General features: G+C 42.0%; 1 protein-coding gene across 9 annotated transcripts in view; it reads left to right on the top strand.

Moving 5' to 3' along the window:
- Window positions 1-20,988, top strand: part of arid4b (AT-rich interaction domain 4B) — a 239,110-nt gene that overhangs the window by 81,852 nt on the left and 136,270 nt on the right. The window contains exon 1 of one of the 9 annotated variants that reach the window (XM_069885136.1): window positions 17,508-17,658. The exons of the other annotated variants lie outside the window; for them this stretch is intronic. Coding sequence (XP_069741237.1) covers window positions 17,623-17,658 — 36 coding nt within the window. The 5' untranslated portion in view covers window positions 17,508-17,622. Of the gene's footprint in view, window positions 1-17,507; window positions 17,659-20,988 lie in introns of those variants that run through there. 9 annotated transcript variants of the gene reach the window in all.

Genomic DNA, 20,988 nt, shown 5'->3' with positions numbered 1-20,988 from the left:
GGACCAAGAGAATATCTTGTCAAGCCCTGGTGATTTATCCACCTTTATTTGCTTTAAGACAGCAAACACTTCCATCTCTTTAATCTATATGGGTTCCATGTCTTCACTGCTCATTTTCCTTAATTCCCACATCTCTGCATCTGTTTCCTGAGTTGATTTTACTGATAGAAAAAAAAACCTAAGCTCTCCCCCATCTCTTTTGGGGCTATTCAAAGCCAACCTTCAAGGAGACCAATTTTCCTTCAAGTTGTCTGCTACGGCAACCTCATGTCTTCTTTAAGCCTTCCTGAATTCTTTCTTGAGGATTTTCTTGCATTTTTTATGCTCAGATACCTCATTTGCTCCACATTGCCTATACCTGTGATATACCCCTCTCTCTTCATCCAAACCAGATGCCCAATATCCCTCAAAAACCAAGTTTCCCTATGCTTGCTAACTTTGCCTTTGATCCTGATAGGAGCATTATACTCTCAAAATTTCACTGTTGGAGGTCCTTTTTTTTTTGGAATATTTTATTTTTCATTTTCCATCAATGAACAAGGAGATAACATCACTGTCTACTGCAAAATGCACAGATACTCCCAGCAATCTGTGTACATGTGGCATTTCTCCCCCTCACTCTCCCACCCCCTTAAAAAAAGAAAAGAATGAGAGAATGAAAAATAAGAGAAAAAAGCAAGAGGCTGGGTGTGGTGTCAGCATTTCTGATGAGTGTCCATGGAGGCCGTGGAGCTCCCCCCTAATATAATTTCTTTTATTAATACCTTGTACATACTTGCCAAAAAACCACAACCCAATCCACACAATCTAGATCTTTTCTCATTTCCTCAAAATTGGCCTTTCTCTAATTAAGAATCTCTACCCAAGGTCCAAACCTATCCTTCTCTATAATTAACATGAAAGTAATGGGATTGTGATCACTGGACCCAAAATGTTCCCCTACACATAATTTTTTTGGGGAATATTTTATTTATATTTTCACACAAGCTTGTACAGCCATATACAGTGTCCTGCCAACAACGACAGTTCACATTCAAGTATACATATATTCATTTTCTTTATGACTATATATACAAGTCAGTGTCTCTACCAACCCCCCTCCTCCCCCACCCACATAAAACAAGACGACTCACTCAAACTTCAACCAACAACAACAAAACTTTAACACCAGAAAAATAAATAATAAATAAGGGCTGGGGATTGTCGCAGCTCAGAGGGCAGGCTCTGGGCTGATACTTATTCCTGACTTTCCTTGATCGGTATCAGTGCGAGGGAGGGGAAGCCGCAGCAAGGAATGGGGAAACCAATTACCGTCATGCGCCTATGTAGTGCATATATGGCTGCCAGATTTTACGAAAGGTGCTGTATTTGTTTCTCAGGTTTTAAGTTATTTTTTCCAGGGGAATGCAGCTCTGCATTTCCTTGTTCCATCGTTCGATACTAAGACGAGAGTCGGACTTCCAAGTTGCCACAATGCACTTCCTGGCCATTGCCAATGTGATTAACACAAATGTGTTTGAAATTTGGACTGCTTCATTGTAAGCCTTATGTCCATTATGTTTCCCAGCAGGAACAACTTTGGGTCCTGTGGGAATTGCTTACCTATAATTTGCTCCAGGACTTGGCCTAGATCTACCCAAAAGGGGCCCCGCACATACTTTTGTCACAGTCCTATCTTGTTCTCTAAAAGGAGATCCAGTATTGCACTCTCTCTAGTTGGTAGCTCTATATATTGATTTAGAAAACTTTCCTGAACACATTTGACAAACTCCAAGCCCCTTTACAGTATAGGAATCCCAATCAATACGTGGAAAATTAAAATCCCCTACTATCACCACCCTATATTTCCTGCAGTTGTCTGCTATCTCTACAGATTTGATCCTCCAATTCTTGTTGCCTATTGGGTGGTCTGTAATACAACCTCATGAGTGTGGTCATACCTTTCCCATTCCTCAACTCCACCCATATAGCCTCAGTTGATGAGCCCTCTGGTCTGTCCTGCCTGAACACAGCCATGATATTTTCCCTGGTGAACAATGCCACTCCTCCCCCTTTCATCCCCTCCTGTTCTATCATGGCTAAAGCAATAGAAGTCCGGAACACTGAGCTGCCAGTCCTGCATCTCATGCAGCCAAGTTTCACTAATGGCCACAATGTCTAACTATTAATTCTTCACTCTTTATTGTGGGGGTGGGGAGGGGGAGGGTTTAGGGGTTAAAAATAGTTTCTTTTCTTTTAGTCTTAGTTTTTAGTTGTCAGGGGGAGATTTTGAGATTGGTATTGTATTAATTATGTTACTTTGTATTTGTATTACTTCGTTTTGTATTTTTTTTGTATGTGAATTACTGACTTTCTTTATATGTTAAAATTAATAAATAAAGTTTCAAAAAAAAACTCAAAAAAAAACTAATGGCCACAATGTCATAATTCCATGTGCCAATCCACGCTGAAAGCTCATCTTCCTTTTCTACAATTTTCTTTGCGTTGAAATAGATGCACTTTAGAAAATTTCCACCACATACAACCTGTTGATTTCTAATGGTGCATGTAATTTTCACATCATCTTTTCCCTCCTCTACTCCTCTATTTACTCTGTCACTCTGGTTCCCATCCCACTGTAAATCTAGTTTAAACTCACTGGAACAGCACCAGCAAACCTTTCTGCAAGGATATTAGTCCCCTTCCAGTTCAGATGCAAATTATCCTGTTGGAACAGGTCCCACCTTCCTCGGAAGTGAGCCGAATGATCCAGAAAACTGAAGCCCTCCCTCCTGCACCATGTCTTTAGCCTCATGTTAAGCTGCATTCTCCTATTTCTAACCTCACCAGCATGTAGCACAGGTAGCATTTCCTAGATCACAATCCTGGAGGCACTGTTCTTCATTCTGGTGCCTAACTCCCTGCACTCTCCTTGCTGGACCTCCTCACCTTTCCTACCCACATTATTGGTTCCTATATGGACGATCTTCTTTTGTAACTAATAGGGTTTCCCATGTCGGGACAACCACTGTTGAACCATGAAAAGTTTTAACATTAACTTGTTTTGTAGTAGAAAAGGATATCATAAACATTCTCAGCTTCTCTTCATTTAAAAAAGATCCATTTGTTCTTCTATTTTGTATGTTCCATTTTCCTTTCCCAGGACAAATCATGGCAGATTAAAACTGAAATCTGTCAAGTTCAAATTTTTGTCTTCTGATTATACATTTCCAATCGATGAAGCAGCATATCTCCAGATCGTAGTGCACGCACACAGACTCACTGTACTTCTGACACATTTACACATTGTGATCCAAAATAAATATATATAAAAATAATTTATGGGTCTGTAGGATTTCTTCAATGGTTTCACCATCTGTGGGAAGAAGCTGTTTCCCAGGAAGGTCATAGTTTTTATGCTCCTGTACCTCTTCCTTGAAGGTAATGTGAAGATACTGTGGGCTGGATAGTAAAGGTCTTCATTGATTCTGAGCCCTCTTTAAGCACCACTCCCTGTAAATATCATTAATAGTGGGAAGGGAGACCCCAGTGATCATCTCAGCCATTTTACTTATCCTCCTGTAGAACATTGTTAGGTTAGCGGCCTGTAGCCTTGATGCTCTCTATTACCAGTCGCTCAAAGCACTTCATGATTGTCATCAGTGCCTCTGAATGGTAGTCATTTAGTCCAGCTACCGTCGCCCTCTTATGTACCTAAATGTACTTGTTCAAATCTCACCAGATTGTGCATTGATCTCATCACAGTTAATCATACCCATTCATTTAATGTCATCAACACATTTTGACAGTGAGATATTTCCGTATGTGACCTTCCTGCTGACCACTGCTCACATCACTCTCGCCAAAACAGCAGAGGTCTTCTGTCTTTTGTACTTCAATCAAAATACTGGAGGAACTAAGCAGGTCCTTTCAGCATCCATAAAAAGCAAAGATATATTGCTGACATTTTGGACCTGAGCCCTTCTTCTGGTTTTACTACAATCACAGCACCTGCAGACTTTTGTGTTTCACTCTGGCTTTTGTACTTCATTGAGCTTCCTCTTTGAACTGCTCTATTTGTTTTTTAATCATTTAGAACTTAATTTTAAGGACAAGTTTCTTAATTGCACTGTATCAAATTCTCATAATTTGTTCTTAAAACATTTCCTTTACCAATAAATACACACGGTTTTCTCTAATCACTGGTTGTCCTTACTTGATACCTGTTATAAAAATGCAACAGATATTTGTGTTTTAAACAAAATGCCGCAAATATCAACTGTTTCGGCAGCTTCTTTGAAGAGAGCAGCCAATTTGAGGTTTTGAAAGCAAGTGAATAAAGTAATAGGCGGGGGTGGCGGAGTGAGGGGAGAAGAGGAGAATTATCGTGTTTCAGGTTGAAATCCTTTAACAAGACAAATCATCAGGCCTGAAATGTCGACAATTCTTCTCCCCACTTCTCCACCTCCTCCCACTGATTGACTGACTGAGTTTCTTCAGCAGATTGTTTTTTTTTGCTCCAGATTCCAGTATTTGCAGTCTTCTGTGTCTTTTTTTTTTAAAAGCACGTTTGATTTGAATTGCATAAATTCATATGAGAGTCAGAACAACTCCAGAATCTTGGTGCAAGCACACGAGCAGGACCAAGCCGCATGATTCTGCTGCATGGAAGTCCATTTCCCCCTTCAGTCGTTGTGTCCCTGAACATCTTGTCGTGATTGAATATAGTCAATGACTTAGCATCTGAGGCAGTGAATTCCAGTTTATGTCCCATGATGATCTGAAATTTCTTCCCATCGTAGCTCTAAAGGCCTGACTTCCATCTGGGGGCAGTGATCTCTAGTAGTTTCTCCAGCCACAGAATCAGCCTCAGCAAATCTTCGGTCTTGCCTCTTATTTTGAGTAAAATCCTTAGAAGCTGCTATCTTCTTGTTCGGAGATCACTATGTTTCAGCATGTGGCTCACCTGGTTCTCTTTCCATCCTGTTTTCTGCAGTCCCTTTAAATCCATGGATTCTTTTCCTGTGCTCTCCTTAAACTCACCAGATTCACTGGAAAATGTATAGTATCATCTAAAAACAGTCAATTAAAAGTGTGCTTGTGTATTTGTAATATCCAGTACTTTGGAAAATCTGACTGGCCAGCCACCACCAACAACTCCCGAGTGTGCAGGAATATCGTAATTCTACTCGTACTCTCCTATTCAAATGCCTCCTTAACTCCTGTGATTAGTCACAGATGGATCACTTTCCTTGAGCACATTCTTCATGGAATCTTCATTTGTTGAGATATATGAAATGTCTCTTTTAAATTCTCATTGCTGTTTATCTGTTGGCTAACCAATTCATCTCATTTGCCAATGTAATTGCGCTACATCCATCAATGTTCATAATTAGCTTTATTTTAGTTCAAAGATCTATTTTCTGGCAGCATTGTCTTTCACAAATTTTTGTGGTAATCATTTTCCCTGAAGGATCTATTGCTATGAGATTACTAATTAACCCTGTTTCATCACACCAAAGAATATCTAAGATAGACTGTTCTGTGGTTGATCCCATGATACATCATTGATCCAGAAAACAGTACTGGATACATTTTATGAACTCACTCCGTAAGCTGCATTTGCCAATTTGATTTTCTCAGTTTCTATAAATATTAAAGTCTCTCCACAGTTCAATAACATTGTATTACCATTGTTACTAGATTCTTTTTAGTTTTTGACTTTTGCCAGCTATTTTGCTGGTGGTATTTGTCCCATCATTGTGTCTCCATTTCCTGATTCTACCTTCTCTTCTGGGTAACCACATACCGATTTCTCTGCAGAAAAACCACTTGTTGCTATTGTGCCAATTTTGTTCTGAATATTTTGTGTATTCATCTTTGCCACTCATTTTTGCTTGAAATGTCTTCTTCAATTAAAAAAAATTTAGACATACAACACAGTAAAGCCATTTCAGCCCAGGAGTCCATCCCGCCTAATTTACACCCAATTAACCTACACCCTCAGAAGAACGTTTTTTTTGAATGGTGGGAGGATACAGGAGCCCCATGTCTCTATGACCAAAACTACTGCATTCCTATATGGCCTCATGAATAGAGAACCCTATTATTACCATATTGTTCTACTATTGTTTACCACTATCACATTCCATTTCAATTGACTAGCTTCCTGTACATCATGCAGTGGTTTGACATCTTCCTTCATTCTTTGTTCCTACTCATTAATTCAGCTGTTTGGAAATGCACACCTGTCAACTCTGATGCATCATCTGCCCTTTGACCTCCAGATCCTAATTTATTAATTTTGTTAAGGTGCATGAATGAATGGACACAGTGGGTCAAACAGCCTCCTTTGGTGCAGTAAAGCTTTGAGATTCACACTCTTGTACAGGTACACAATCCTTTATCCGGACATCTAAAATCTGGAAAGCTCCAAAAACGGGCATTTTTTTCCTGGTGCTGGTACAGAGGAGGGAGAGAGAGAGAGAGAGCAGCGCGACTAGGTTGGGTGGGGGAGGGGGGAGATGGCAGCGCAATTCAGGCGGGGGGGGAGAGTGACTCGGGCGGGCAGGGGTGAGAAAGACAGCAGCGCAACTTGGGTGGACGGGGGGTGGGGGGGAGAGAGTCACCAGTGCGACTGGAAAAGGGTGGATACGGCAGCACAATTCGGGTGGGCTTAAATCTAGGGCAGCTGGATTTTGTTCTGAAATCTGGAAAAATCTGAAATTTGGAACCCAAGGGTTCCAGATAAAGGATTGTGTACCTGTACTTCAAACCTACTCTGTTGCAATACTTCTTTCTCTTGACCCTTCTTATTTCCTTGTAACCTTTCCACCAATTCCTCACTGATTCTCTTGCCACCCATCTCTACTGGGCTCAATTTACAGAAGCCAATTAACTTTCTGCCTTGACTTTGGGATGTACAAGAAAAAGGAAACAATCAAGAATAAATTCACATGGTTACAGGCTGTTACACACTTTACAAAACACCTGTGGATGATGTGACCCCCACCAAATCATTCAGGGTTTTCCCCAACCAGAAGCCCTAGATGAACAATGAAATCCAGAACCTGCTGAGAGCCAGATCACAGGAATTTAAATCTGGAGATTCAGATAGTACACCAGAAGCAGGTACGACCTGCAAAAAGCTATCTCCTGGGTGAAGTGGAGATTCTGGGTGAAAATGAAAACAACAAGGGAGACCCAATAGCTGTGGCAGGTCCTAAATGCCACAAATTGTTACAAAACCAAATCCGGTAAAGTAGTGGACGGCAAAGCTTCTCTCCCAGAGGAACTTAATGCTTTCTCTCCCTGATTTGATGACAGTAACAATGAAGAACCAGCCCTCCGCACCCCCATGTCCCCTGATGATCCCATCCTGTCTGATCTGAGGATGATGTGCCTGCTGCCTTCAGGAGACTGAATCTGAGGAAAGCATCAGGCCCGGATGGAGTACCTGATCTGTGCTGACCATCTTACTAATGTATTCACTGATACCTTACATATCTCACCCCAGCAGGTTGTGGTACCCTCCTGTTTCAAACAGGCGTCAATCATACTTGGTGCCCAAGAAGAGTGTAGTAACCTCCCTTAATTGACCAGTAGCACTTGTATCAACAGTGATGAAGTGTTTTGAGAGGCTGGTGATGAAGCAGATAAGCTTCTGTTTGAGCAGTGACATGGATGCATTCCAGTTCGCCTATCGTAGCAACAGGTCTACGGCGGACTAGCTCTACACAAAGCCCTGGAACACCTGGACAGGATGTTCTTTATCGACTACATTTAGTCATTTAATGCCATCATCCCCTCAAAACTGATCAGCAAACTCCAAAACCTGGGAGTTAACACCCCACTGTGTAATTGGACCATGGATTTCCTCACCTCCAGACCACGATCAGTGAAAATTGGTAAGAACTTCACCTCCACAGGGCTGAGTTCTTAGCCCCCCTCCTCTACTCACTTTATACCTATGACTGTGGGGCTTGGTACGACAATAACACCATCTACAAATTGGCCGACGATACCACGGTCAGGGGTTGTAGAAAGGAAGGGGCTGAGTCAGCATATAGGAGGGAGATTGAAAACTTGGCTGAATAGTACACCAACAACAACCTTGCACTCGCTGTCACCAAAACTGTGGACTTCAGGAAAGGAAAGCCAGAAGTATACAATCCAGTGATCATTGGGGGCTCAGAGGTGGAGAGGGTGAGCAAATTTAGCTTCTTGGGAGTCACTATCTCAGAGGATCGTTCCTGGACCAAACACACCAATGGCATCATGAAGAAAGCATGACTGGCTGCTTCATGGTCTGGTATGGGAACACCAGACCATATAAAGCCCTGCAAAAGGTAGTGGACACGGCCCAGGACATCACAGGCAAAACCAAAACCCTCCCAATTATTGAGTACATCTACAGGGAACACTGCCGTCAGAGAGCAGCAGCAATCATCAAAGACCCTCATCACCCAACACACACTCTGTCTCGCTGCTGCCATCAGGAAAGAGGTTTAGGTGCCACAAAACTCGCACCACCAGGTTCAGGAACAGCTGCTATCCCTCCACCATCAGACTCCTCAACCACAAACTCAATCAGGAACACATTTAAGGACTCTTCCTTGTGTGTTTTATTGATTTTCTTTTTGTTTTCTCTGTGTTTTAGAGTCCGTTTGTTTACAGTTCTTTATTTGTTTACATGTTTACACTGTGTACAGTTTATTTTTTTGCACTACTTATTAGTGGTAATTCTGCCTTGCTTGCAGGAAAAAGGAATCTCAGAGTTGTGATGTATGTACTCTGACAATAAATCTGAAATCTGAAGAATGTGCAAACACCACATACAAAGCACCCAAACCCTGTAACTGGAGTTGTGAGTCATCTTGCCTATGCTCATTTGCTCCTTTTGCTTTGGTTTGCTCTTCCATTTTTTTTTAACCAATATAATTGAAATTATTCCCCTGTTTTACCAATGATTACAATGCCAACTTCTGATGAAGCCAGGATTCTTGTTACAGTTGCAGGTATAGTGAAGCAGTGTACTGCAAATCCCCTTGATTGCATCTTCTTGTGTTCTTTAACTTAACATCGATGGGCGTGTGTCATGGAGTCATTCTGAGATTGTTCTTTCAAAGGCATGAATCTACCCTCAAATTTCTGAATTCTCTAACACTTAGTATGGCAGCTTTTATCCCTTTCCCTAATGATAAGGAGATAACACACCATTCAGAACTCTGGGCTGCAATTAAAGTTATGTGTATTTTGTGTTAATTAAGCAATAAATAGAATCATGGGGAGATTCAAGAACCTGATAGCTATCGGAAAATAACTGTTTTTCAAAGTGGAGGTGTCAGATTTCTGGTTCTGTACCTTTAGACTGAAGGTAGCAGAGATTGTGACCGGGGTGACCATACAGCCTCCAAACAGTAGTCAGGATGTGAACAACAAATTACACCAAGCCAACAGGTGTTTCAGAAGGGCAATGTAATGGTAGTCACGGGGGATTTTAACCTGCAAACCAAATTGGGACTGGATCTCAAGAGAGAGAATTTGTCGAATTCCAACGAGATGACTTTTTGGAGCAACTTGTTGATGAGCCCATCAGGGGTTGGGCTGTACTGGGTTGTGTGTTATGTAATGCACCAGAGATCCTGGGGTAAAGGAACCATAAGGGAGTGGTGAGTTGAATTTGAGATTTAACAAGAAGTCAGAAATGTTAGTATTTCAGTGGTGTAAAGGAAATTACAGTGAATGAGAGAGTAACTGGCCGAAGTAGATTTAAAGGAAAGAAGGCTGTGCAGAAATGGATGGAGTTTCTGCTTGAAATGGGGAAAGTGCAGGATAAATACCAAAAAAGAAAAAAAAATATTTGAATGGTAAAATATCACAATTGTGGCTGTCAGTGGAAGTTAAATCCAATGTAAAAGTAAAAGAGGAAGCAAAAATGAGTGGGAAGATAGTGGATTGGGAAGCTTTTAAAAACTTGCAGAAGGTAACTAAAAAAAAACTCATAAAGAGGGAAAAGATGAAGTATGAAAGTAGGCTAGCAAATAATATCAAAGAGGATGCAAAAAGCTTCTTCCAAGTAAGTATATAAAGAGTAAAATGGAGGTGAGAAGTAGATACAGGGCCCTTGAAAATGACACTAGAGAGATCATAAAGGGAGAAAAAGAGATGGCAGATGAACTAAATGAGTATTTTACATCAGTCTTCACAGTGTGCCAGATGTTGAAGGGTATCAGGGAAGGGAAGAGAGTGCAGTTACTATTTCAAGGAAGAAGATGCTCAGAAAGCTTAATGGTCTAAGGGTGGATAAGTCTCCTAGACCAGGTGAATGAAAGGTTCTGAAAGTCGTTTATTGTCCCCTCTCTCCTTTCTCCACCTATCATCTCCTGCCTTTGCCACCCCTCCCCCCCCCCCCCCCCCCCAATCCTTTTGTTTGGACGCCTTCCAACACTCATACCTTGAAAAAGGGCTCTAGCCTGAAATGCCAGTTCTGTATTTTTACCTTTGCTACATAAAGGACACTGTTTGACCAACTGAGTTTCTCCAGCATTTTGTGTTTTTACTTCAACTGCAGTGTTTACAGATTTTCATGATTTACTTCAAGTTTATTGTCATCTGATTGTACAAGTACAACCCGACGAAACAGTGTTCTCTGGTCCTTGGTGCAAAATATACAGACACACAGCCAGACATAACACACATACAGAAAAAACAATACATATACAGGACAAGTATTTTATCTATAACAATAAATAAATAAATATTGCTTTGTGCAAATGAGAGTCTCAGATGCTTAGTGTGAGCAGTTCCTCTGGTTGTTCAGCATTTTCACTGCCTGTGGCAAGAAGCTGTTCCTCAGCTTGGTGGTCCTGATACTCCTGAAAATTGCTGTGTGAAGGTTGGAAGGGGTCCACAATGATTTTGCGCACCCTCTTCAGACAACGATCCTGGTAAATCACATCAATGCAGGGTAGTGGAGTGGGGTGGGGTGGGGGGGGGGGGTCTTCTGGTCCTGCGGATTGACCTCCGATCCATTTCTCGGCAGCAGCTGTACCACACTGTGATGCAGCTGGCCAGAACACTCTTGATAGAGCTCCTACAGAAGATTGACATAATGGTGGCCGGTAGCTTTGCCCACTTCATTCTTCTCAGGAAGTGCAGTTGCACCTTCCTGATAAGTGAGGAGATATTGAGAGTCCACGATAGATCACTAGTTAAGTGAACTCCAAGGAACTTGGTGCTCTCCACTCTCTCTACGATAGAGTTGTTGATGTGTAATGGAGGGTGGTCATTCCTGGTCCTCCTGAAGTCCACAATCATGTTCTTTGTCTTATCCACATTTAGACTCCGATTGTTACTCTCACACCATCTCATAAGGGTTTTCACCTCTTTTCTGTAGTGCAAGTCATTATTGTTGCTGATGACTCGAGCTCCTATTGTCATGTGCAAGTTTGATGACAGATTGGGTGATGCAATCATGGGTCAGTAGAATGAACAGGAGCAGACTGAGCACACAGCCCGAATGTGCACCAGTGCTTAGTGTGACCGTGCTTGATATTCTGCTACTGATCTGGACATACTGTGGTCTTTCCTTTAGGAAGTCCAGGATCCAATTACAGAGAGGGGTGTTTAGTCCCAGCGAAGATAGCTTCTCCACCGGCCTCTGAGAAATGATTGTATTGAATGCCATGTTGAAGTGAATGAACAGCAGCCTGGCGTCATTCTCCAGGTGGGCCAGGTCAGAGGGAAGCAACAAGGCGTGGTGAGCTCCATCACCAGACACTCGAAGCATTTCATCCTGATGATCAGTGTCACATGGCAGTAGTACTTGAGGCCTGTTATTTTCACCCTCTTGGGTACTGGAATCATGGTAGCTGTCTTGAACCCTGCGGGAACGATGGCCTGCTGCAGTGAGGTGTTGAAGATGTCTTTTGAAGGCCTCTGTCAATTGGTCTGCGCAGTCCTTCAGTAGCTGAACAGGCATGTTGTCTGGTCCCACCACCTTGTGCAGGTTCACCTTAGATACGGTTCACCTCACCTCGGCCACAACTATGAAGGGGCCCACTCATCAAAGAGACACAAAGCTCTCTTTGACATCATCCTGTTCTTGTCATCAAACCCTGCATAGAAGGTATTCAGTCTGTCTGGAGGGTGGCGTCATTGTCCTTAACTTGCAAGGTTGACTTGTGATCTGTTATAATCTTAATCCTGCATTACATGCGCCTTGTGTCACACAACTGTCTGTGGATCTTCTGTGCGTACCCATGCTTTTTGCCTTCTGGATTGTACGGGAGAGTTCCGCCCTAGCTGATCTTAATGGCATCCTACATGCTGTCCTGAAGGCAGCAACACAAGCTCTAAGAAGGGCCCAGACCTCTTCATCCAACCATGGTGTCTGGTTAGCCCTGGTTGGGTTATCATCGGTCATGAACCATTTGATCTCAGTGACATCCTCAATACACTTGCTGCTTTAGCCAGTCACTTAGCTCCATGTTTACGAGTGTTGTAGGTGGGGTGGCCACCTCCCTAAAACAGCTCCAGTCTATGGTCTCAAAACAGCGCTACCATGCCTTCACCTCCCTCATCCCCCACCCCACCCGGCCATGTCCTGATCTCCCTATGAACTGACCTAGTTTGTTTTCCCAATGGTCTGTACGCTGGGATTAAGGGGACAGATATGTGATCTGAGTATCCACGATGGGGGAAAGATGCAGCCTTGTGCACACCAGGGACTTTGGTGTACACACGATCCAGAGTCTCTCCTCTGGTGTTGCAGATGACATGATATTGAAACTGAGGTCAGACCATTTTCAGGTGGGCGTGATTGAAATCACCAGCAACAATCATGGCACCATCAGGAGGGGAAGTCTGGACTTCGCATAAAGCTCCTTCATGGCTTCATCCTCATTAGCTGAAGGTGGAACATTGACTGTGCCAATCAGTGTAGCTGAGAATTGCCTGGGCAGATGGAAGGGTCTGTATTTCACCAGGAGGTACCCTATCTCTGCTGAGCAGAAGGTCTTCACAACAGAGACATTAGTGCACCAGTTCTCATTGATGTAAATGCACAGACCCTCTCCGAGTCTTGCCAGAAGCAGCAATGTCTCTGTCTGTCCTGAAGGAGATAAGGGCCATCCAACTGGATCACTGAGTCTGGAATGATGTCCTCGAGCTACATTTCTATAATCATCAGAGTGTGGGAATGAAGGGGTTAATTCTCAGTCTAAACCCAATGCAGGCCCGTTTTCCACTCTTCCGCCTTCTGCGGCAATGCTTCCAATGGCCTCCCACGCATCTCCCACAATCCGCTTCACAGTTTGCATTCCCTACTTCAGTAGGTTTAAACTTACTGATCCGATCTGCTAATTTGAAAGTCCAGTTCATTTTTTCTATCTTGACGAGTTTCCCAATCATAGACACAACGTGGTGGAGACCAATTATTAGTTGTATTTAAGGCAGAAAATGATGGGATCTTAATTAGCCAGGACATTCAAGGTCATGGGGAGAAGGCTGGGTAGTGCAGCTGAGTAAGAAAATGGATCTGCTCATGGTTAACTGGTGGGGCAAACTCAATGAGCTGAATAGCCTATTTCTGCTCCTATATCTTATGGTGATGGGCATACTTTATGATTTTGGTTGCCGCCTTGAGGCTGCATTCACATAAAGATCTCAATAGACAGAAGGTCAGTGCCATGACAGACTGAGCTAGGTTTGCCAAATTTCCTCAGACTTTTTAAAAAGTAGAAGTTTTACAGTTCAGCCTCCACAATTGCCTCAATGTGCTGGCTCCAGGAGAAGTCTTCCGAGATGTGGACTTCAAAGAACGTGAAGGTACTAACTCTCTCCATGTCTGTCCCACAGCGTCTCCTTTCAAAAGTCCGCAAAAATCTCCTGGTTCTTGCTGACAATTGTTCTGGTGCCACATTCAGGTTCTCAATCTCCAACCTGAATTCTGACTCATCATTTCCCATTACTTGGCTAACCACAATGTGTCATCAATGAATTTAAAGGGTGCATTGGAACCAACCCTGTCATGAGTGTCCATGGAATGGAACAGAGGACTAAGTGTGAAACCTTGAGGTACCCTGTGTTGATTGTCGGCATGGACATATGTGATGTTGCCAGTTTACATTGATTGGGATCTGCCAATGAGGAAATAGAGGATCCAGTTGCAAAGGGACAAATAGAGTTCCAAATACTTGAGTTTGATTATTTTTGCTGGTATGATGGTTTTAAACATCGAGCTCTAGTCTATGAAAATCCACCAGATGTAGGTATACTTGTGGTCCAGAATGTAGGGCCAGTGAGATGGCCTGTTGTGATGATGAGTGAATTGAAGTGGGTCCAGATCTTTGCTGAGATAGGAGTTGATTTTCTCTATTATCAACTTCTCAAAGTACTTCATCATGGCCGATGTCAGTGCCGCCTGCCGATAATTGTTGAGGCAAATCACCTTGCTCTCCTTGAGCACCCGCATGATGGTGAGAAGCTCAGGATTTAGCCACAAGTAGTTAAAAATATCTGCATAAACTCCGGCCAGTTGGTCCATGCAGGCTTTAAGGATATGGCAAGGTACACACAGTCTGGGCTGGATGCCTTCTAAGGTTACAGCCTCCTGATGATAATGTTAGTACCATATACCAGATGATGCGGTATAATTACCAAGGGCTCAGCCTATTTGGCTCATATTTTATATTCATGTGCTCAATATCCAAGCCTGTGGTAATGTTACACATGCATTCACTTGGGTGATGACCATCTACTTATTCATATTGAGTAATGGGCAGTTTTATTTGATCACATGATCTCAGTATCCATGAGCTTTAACCTCTTCATATATTTATTAGTAAAACGTGGAGCTCTCAGATTTGAATGTCCCAGTGTATGATTGAGAAAGTAGGCAGTTACAGTGAATAAGTTGGAATGTTGCTGTTTATCACAAGGTAATTTTAATTTAATTTACCTTTTCCGGGCCTTTTTCCAATATTCCTTATATCCTTCACCACCCAATGACTTGTATTGATAATGAGTCTATTGTCATACACATAAGTACATGTGCATTAAAATTCTTACAGCCAAATGGATACTTTGGAAAATAAAAACTCCAATTATGCTCATGAAATTATTGTATGAAAAGAGACAATAAATATGAAAGATTGGTAATGAATATTCACAGTTACAGTTAGCAAGTAAAAAAAGTGCTGGAGTTGGTAGACAAAAGCTTTTTACTTCCTTGCTAGTGTACAAATCCCCCCAGAGGTCTGGAAGGCTGGCGGTAAAACTCTGCATGTCAAACTGCATGAGTTTTTCAAGCTTTGTTGGGACCAAGGAAAATTGCCTCAGGACCTTCGTGATGCCACCATCATCACCCTGTACAAAAACAAAGGCGAGAAATCAGACTGCTCAAACTACAGGGGAATCACGCTGCTCTCCATTGCAGGCAAAACCTTCGCTAGGATTCTACTAAATAGAATAATACCTAGTGTCGCCGAGAATATTCTCCCAGAATCACAGTGCGGCTTTCGCGCAAACAGAGGAACTACTGACATGGTCTTTGCCCTCAGACAGCTCCAAGAAAAGTGCAGAGAACAAAACAAAGGACTCTACATCACCTTTGTTGACCTCACCAAAGTCTTCGACACCGTGAGGAGGAAAGGGCTTTAGCAAATACTAGAGCGCATCGGATGCCCCCCAAAGTTCCTCAACATGATTATCCAACTGCACGAAAACCAACAAGGTCGGGTCAGATACAGCAATGAACTCTCTGAACCCTTCTCCATTAACAATGGCGTGAAGCAAGGCTGTGTTCTCGCACCAACCCTCTTTTCAATCTTCTTCAGCATGATGCTGAACGAAGCCATGAAAGACCTCAACAAATGTAGACGCTGTTTACATCCGGTACCGCACGGATGGCAGTCTCTTCAATCTGAGGCGCCTGCCATCTGTTTGCTCCCATCTTCACCAAAAGTTTATGTGTTACTTCAAAAAATATTTATAATTTTTAACTCGCATATTTTACCTATTCTTTTATTCTTATTCTTTTTAATATTTATTTCCTTCAATTTTTTTCCCGTTTGCTTAAGGCTGCCACTTGCTTAAATTCTGGATACATGGGTTTTTACTGTCTTTGAGAGTTAAGCCTTGTTCAAATCCTTATAAAACTGTAGCTTTGGCAAAGTTTGATACTCTGAAACTTTTAAATCATTAAAAGTTGCTTTCATTTTTTTTCCATTGATTCCTTGTTTCTAAGTTGTTCTGGTTAAACTTTATCGATTTTAGGTGAGCATTACATACTTGGTAAAACTTCATAAATGTAGTATTCATTTGTTGCAAGTTGAAAGTAATTTGTTCATCCTTTTCAAACTTTAGTGACAGTCTAAAATGTACATATTGCCAACTTCACAGTTGCCTGAGATACTTTTGGTAGTTTCAGTAAGGGGCAGATCATCCAACTTTTAAGATAAAAAGCAAGAGTGTATGAGATGGAATGCAGATAAGAGGAAAAGCAAAAGCATTGTTAAGAGTTTCTTGCCAATTTTCAGGGCAAAGCAGAGAGCAGGGCTTGCAGGTCTGGCCTAACCTATCCATGCTTGGTCTTGAGTCATTCATGTTCCAGAGTTCAGGCTTCATCAGGATTTGGAAGGAGTGATAAACTTCATTGCATAAATTTCTAATACATAAAGAAGGAATGTATTTATTGGTTTCTTGATTCCAACTCTACCTTTTTTTGTCACATTGACTACTGCACCATTGTCCCAGATAAATTCAACCCCAAAATCCAAAACCTAAAACCTCAATACTCACCTCTGCTACTGGATCCTGCCCTGCAGTTTGCATCAATGAGGAGTGGAGACAAAACCTCGATAATCATCCTCCACACCGAGACCCCACAGGCCATGTTCTCTTCCTCCTCCTCCTATACTTCCCGTTCACTCATGACTATGTAACTAAATAGCACTTCATTTTCTCCACAAATTTGTTTTAATACAACGAAGGAACATATTTTTTTCTTGTATTAAAAAAAACACAACGTCCTATGAGCCAGAATTGTATTTAATATTGACCTTGATAAATTAAAATTTAATATCAAAGTTTCTTTTGCTCTAACTCTGAGTTTCCTTTCTGCCAAGTGTGCACTTGTGTATTAAAGAAAAACTCTGGACATGTTGGGTACTTGTATTGCTTTGTTGAAGTATGCATGAGCACAAAAACTTAAATAACTTTCCTTGTATCGTCTACTCTTTGTGGTAAAGTTGGTAAAGTGGTAAGTGGTACAAGATACACTGGAGCAGATTGCCTCATAGAGTCCAGTGAAATTATTGGTAGTGTAATGTGTTATGATCTTGAAACACAATGTTTTCCGGAAGCCTTTCTGGCTTCCTGGTTGTACATGTTGTGGCTGGCAGTAATGAATGGTAAAGTTCCAAACTATTGAGTCACACAATTGGAACTATGGTATGTCACTGTAGTTTGCAGTATTATGGTCTGTTCCTAATTGCAGTGTGCATGGCTACCGAATATTGCAGGATTATTGTACGGTAGCATAGAATGGTTGGAGACTGTCCTTGATCTGTTCTTGCTGCCTGATATTCAGATTTGCTGAATTTCCAAGGTCAACATTAAATACAGCAGTGCTGGGGCGGAATGCAGAAAGTTATGGAGCTGACTGAAAACAATTTGGTGAGTGGATCTTTTGAGAGGGGGGGGGGTGCACAGGGAACTGAGTAAGATACCCCTTTAAAATACCTCTGCAGAGTCAGTCCTCTTGCTGATGCATATTTATGTGCTGTTTAAAGTAATCATAACTGAAGGAACAATTTGCCAGCCATACTGTATAAAGAATCCTAGAGCCCCATTTTGTTTGCACTGTGTAGTAGTTTAAGCTTCATAATTATCTGAAACCCCAGGTTAGGAAGTCGATAAATAAGCCACATTCATTCTGTTGATTGGTGTGTTGTGAAGATGCTTGCTGATATCAACTATTGAACCCCTTATCTATTCCACCATTCACTAAGGCCATTGTTTATCTTTGCCTTAACTCTGTCTTTGTTCCATATCACTGAATACGTTGGGTTAGCAAAAATTCATCAGTCTGCAATTTAAAGCCAATCATTGATTGAGCATCAGTTGACATTGTGAACGGTTCTAGATTTCTGCCCATCTTGCAAAAGTGTTTTCTTAGTTCACTCTTGTAAGACCTTGGTCATAGATTTCAAATGACAGTTCCTGTGTGAGACTTGCCAATTTCTCCTTTCCTATTCTATTACTTTCCTTTTTTGTTTTCAATACCCTTTAGTTCAAGTCACTTTTTATGCGAGTCAAATTTGAATGGGAAGCTGAACTCAATGTTCCTGTGGTGTTCAGAATAGAGTTTCTGATTGTGTTATTAACCCAGCTAGTCTGTGTCTTCCAGAACTGGGGATCATTTAAGGGGAAAAAAAGAGAAACATATATTGGCTAGACTACCTCGTTTTGGAGTTTCATTCTTTGAAAAGCTTGGCCTGGCTGTTTATAGATATATATATCCTGGAGTCTTCTCTGATTTTTGGCTGAAATGTCACAAAATGATTCTAAGCCATTGTGCCAGTTATACAGTGGGCAACAATTTTACATAAAATGATGCAATAGGTATAATTTGTATGTGGGTTTATCGCCTCAAACCGTGCATCTTGGCGCCTCACAGTTCGGCGGGCAGCAACCTCCTTTGAAGAAGATCGCAGAGCCCACCTCACTGACAAAAGACAAAGGAGGAAAAAACCCAACACCCAACCCCAACCAACCAATTTTCCCCTGCAACCGCTGCAACCGTGTCTGCCTGTCCCGCATCGGACTTGTCAGCCACAAACGAGCCTGCAGCTGACGTGGACATTTACCCCTCCATAAATCTTCGTCCGCGAAGCCGAGCCAAAGAAAGTATTGGGCCTGAACTGAGAAGGAACTTTGGGTCTGGAATAGCAAATTGCAGGGATTCCCTTCCCTGTAAGATATTAGTACTCCAATAGATATTTACAACAATCCTATGGCTTCATTATTACATATGGGGTAGTTGTTTTAATTGCATATTGTAGAGCTCGTCGAAAGAACCAAAGACTTGTTGATCCAAACCAAGGCTTTTATTAGCAAAAGACAGGAGCTCTTCACAGGTGGCCGACCAGTCCGGAATGATCCGACCTGAATAGGGACACAACCCTTTAAGGCCCAGACAATAGGTGTGGCTTAGCTCTCAGCCAATCGCTGTAAGCACAGTCTAGATACAGTAACTATATACACTATGTACATTGGTGATAGATCTGTACTATCACACATATTTTTATTCAAATCAAGGGCGTATGCTGACATTCTAGGTTCATATTTATCGTCAGAGTATGCACATGACATCACATATAACCCTGAGATTCTTTTTCCTGTGGGCCAGGCACAATTACCTGCTAGTGCAAAAAAAACCATACATAATGTACACATGCAAGCAAATAAAGAACTGTAAACAACTGTGCAATACAGAGAGGAAAAAAAATCAATGAAGTGCACAAGTCATAGTCCTTAAATGAGTCCCTGATTGAGTTTGGTGTTGAAGAGGCTGGTGGTGGAGGGGTAGTAGCTGTCCTGAACCTGGTGGTGCGATTCTTGTGGCACCTCTACCTCTTTCCTGATGGCAACAGTGAGAACAGACCATGTGCTGGGAGGGGTGAGGGTCTTTGATGATTGTTGCTGCTCTCCGACAGCTGTAGATGTTCTCAACAGTGGGGAGGGTTTTGCCTGTGATGCCTGGGCTGTGTCAACTACCTTTTGCAGGGCTTTCTGCTTGGAGGTATTCGTGCCCCCATTCCAAGTCATGATGTTGCTGGACATCACACTTTCCACTGCACATCTGTAGAAGTTTGCCGAGGTTTTCGATATTGTACCAAACTTCTGCAAATTCCTGAGCAAATAGAGGGGCTGCCTTGCTTTCTTCACAAGCAAGTCAGGAAAGGATCTCCAAGATAGTGAGCCCCAGGAATATAAATTTGCTCACCCTCTGATCTCCCAATGATCACTGGATCATACACCTCTGGTTTTCAGCTCCTTGGTTTTGGTGACATTAAGTGTGAGGTTGTTGTTAATACATCATTCAGCCAAATTTTAATTCTCTTTCCTGTGTGCTGACTCCGCATTGACTGGGGTCTGGATGTGAGGAAACCAGCCTCCAATACAGGCTTTGGAGTTGCATTTGATGATTGGCAAGACATTGGACTGGCTAAATTGGACCAAATTTAACCAATTTATATGCTTAAAGTCAAATGTTAAGGTCCCATCATTGTTATGCAATACTACATTTACAATGTAACGTACATGAAATTCTTTTTTACCATAAGGCAGACAGAGAGCCGCCAATTTGTCCAGCACCCCTCACTGGAACCTGGTGTTCCTAGGCCGCCTCCCCTCCAGAGCCTGCTTAGTTTTGAGATCAGACCATCTCAGGCACATTCAGGCCATTATGGTGGATTTCCAATTGTGCTTCCGAGCTCTGCCTTCTGGTCCTGTAACTTAATCACCAAACTGCTGTACCCTGTAAGAAATATGTTAAAAGAGAGGCTTGCAAAAATAAAGCCAAAATAGGAATGAGAGGCCAGATGCAGAGAAGAATCAAGGGTTCCTTTAAATGACATGATTTAAAGTTCCTGCAATGCTATTGCTAGCTTGGGAGTTCTACATACAAAAGATGTACAACTTGAGCCACAATGGTGAAAGTTTAGGGCCATTTTTCCCCCTTAATAAAACACATTTTTACCTGAAGTGCCATGTTCATTAATTACCCAGGATGCTTTAAAAATTGCAGTGAACAGATGTCACTCATGAATAGAGAAGGGGAATAAATTCTCGGCTCATTCATACTCAAGTTAGTTTTTTAAAAATTTTTTTATTTTTCACACTACATTTGACCAAGATACATACAGACATTTTTTTAATTGAATATAAATAGTGTCATTTTCTCCCCCTTTTCCCCCCTCCCTTCCCTCCCTCCCTCACCCC

The sequence above is a fragment of the Narcine bancroftii genome, chromosome 6 (genome assembly GCF_036971445.1).
Source record: "Narcine bancroftii isolate sNarBan1 chromosome 6, sNarBan1.hap1, whole genome shotgun sequence".
NCBI lineage: Eukaryota > Metazoa > Chordata > Chondrichthyes > Torpediniformes > Narcinidae > Narcine > Narcine bancroftii.
Note: the sequence above shows the minus strand (reverse complement) of the source record. Positions and strands in the feature narration are given on the sequence as shown.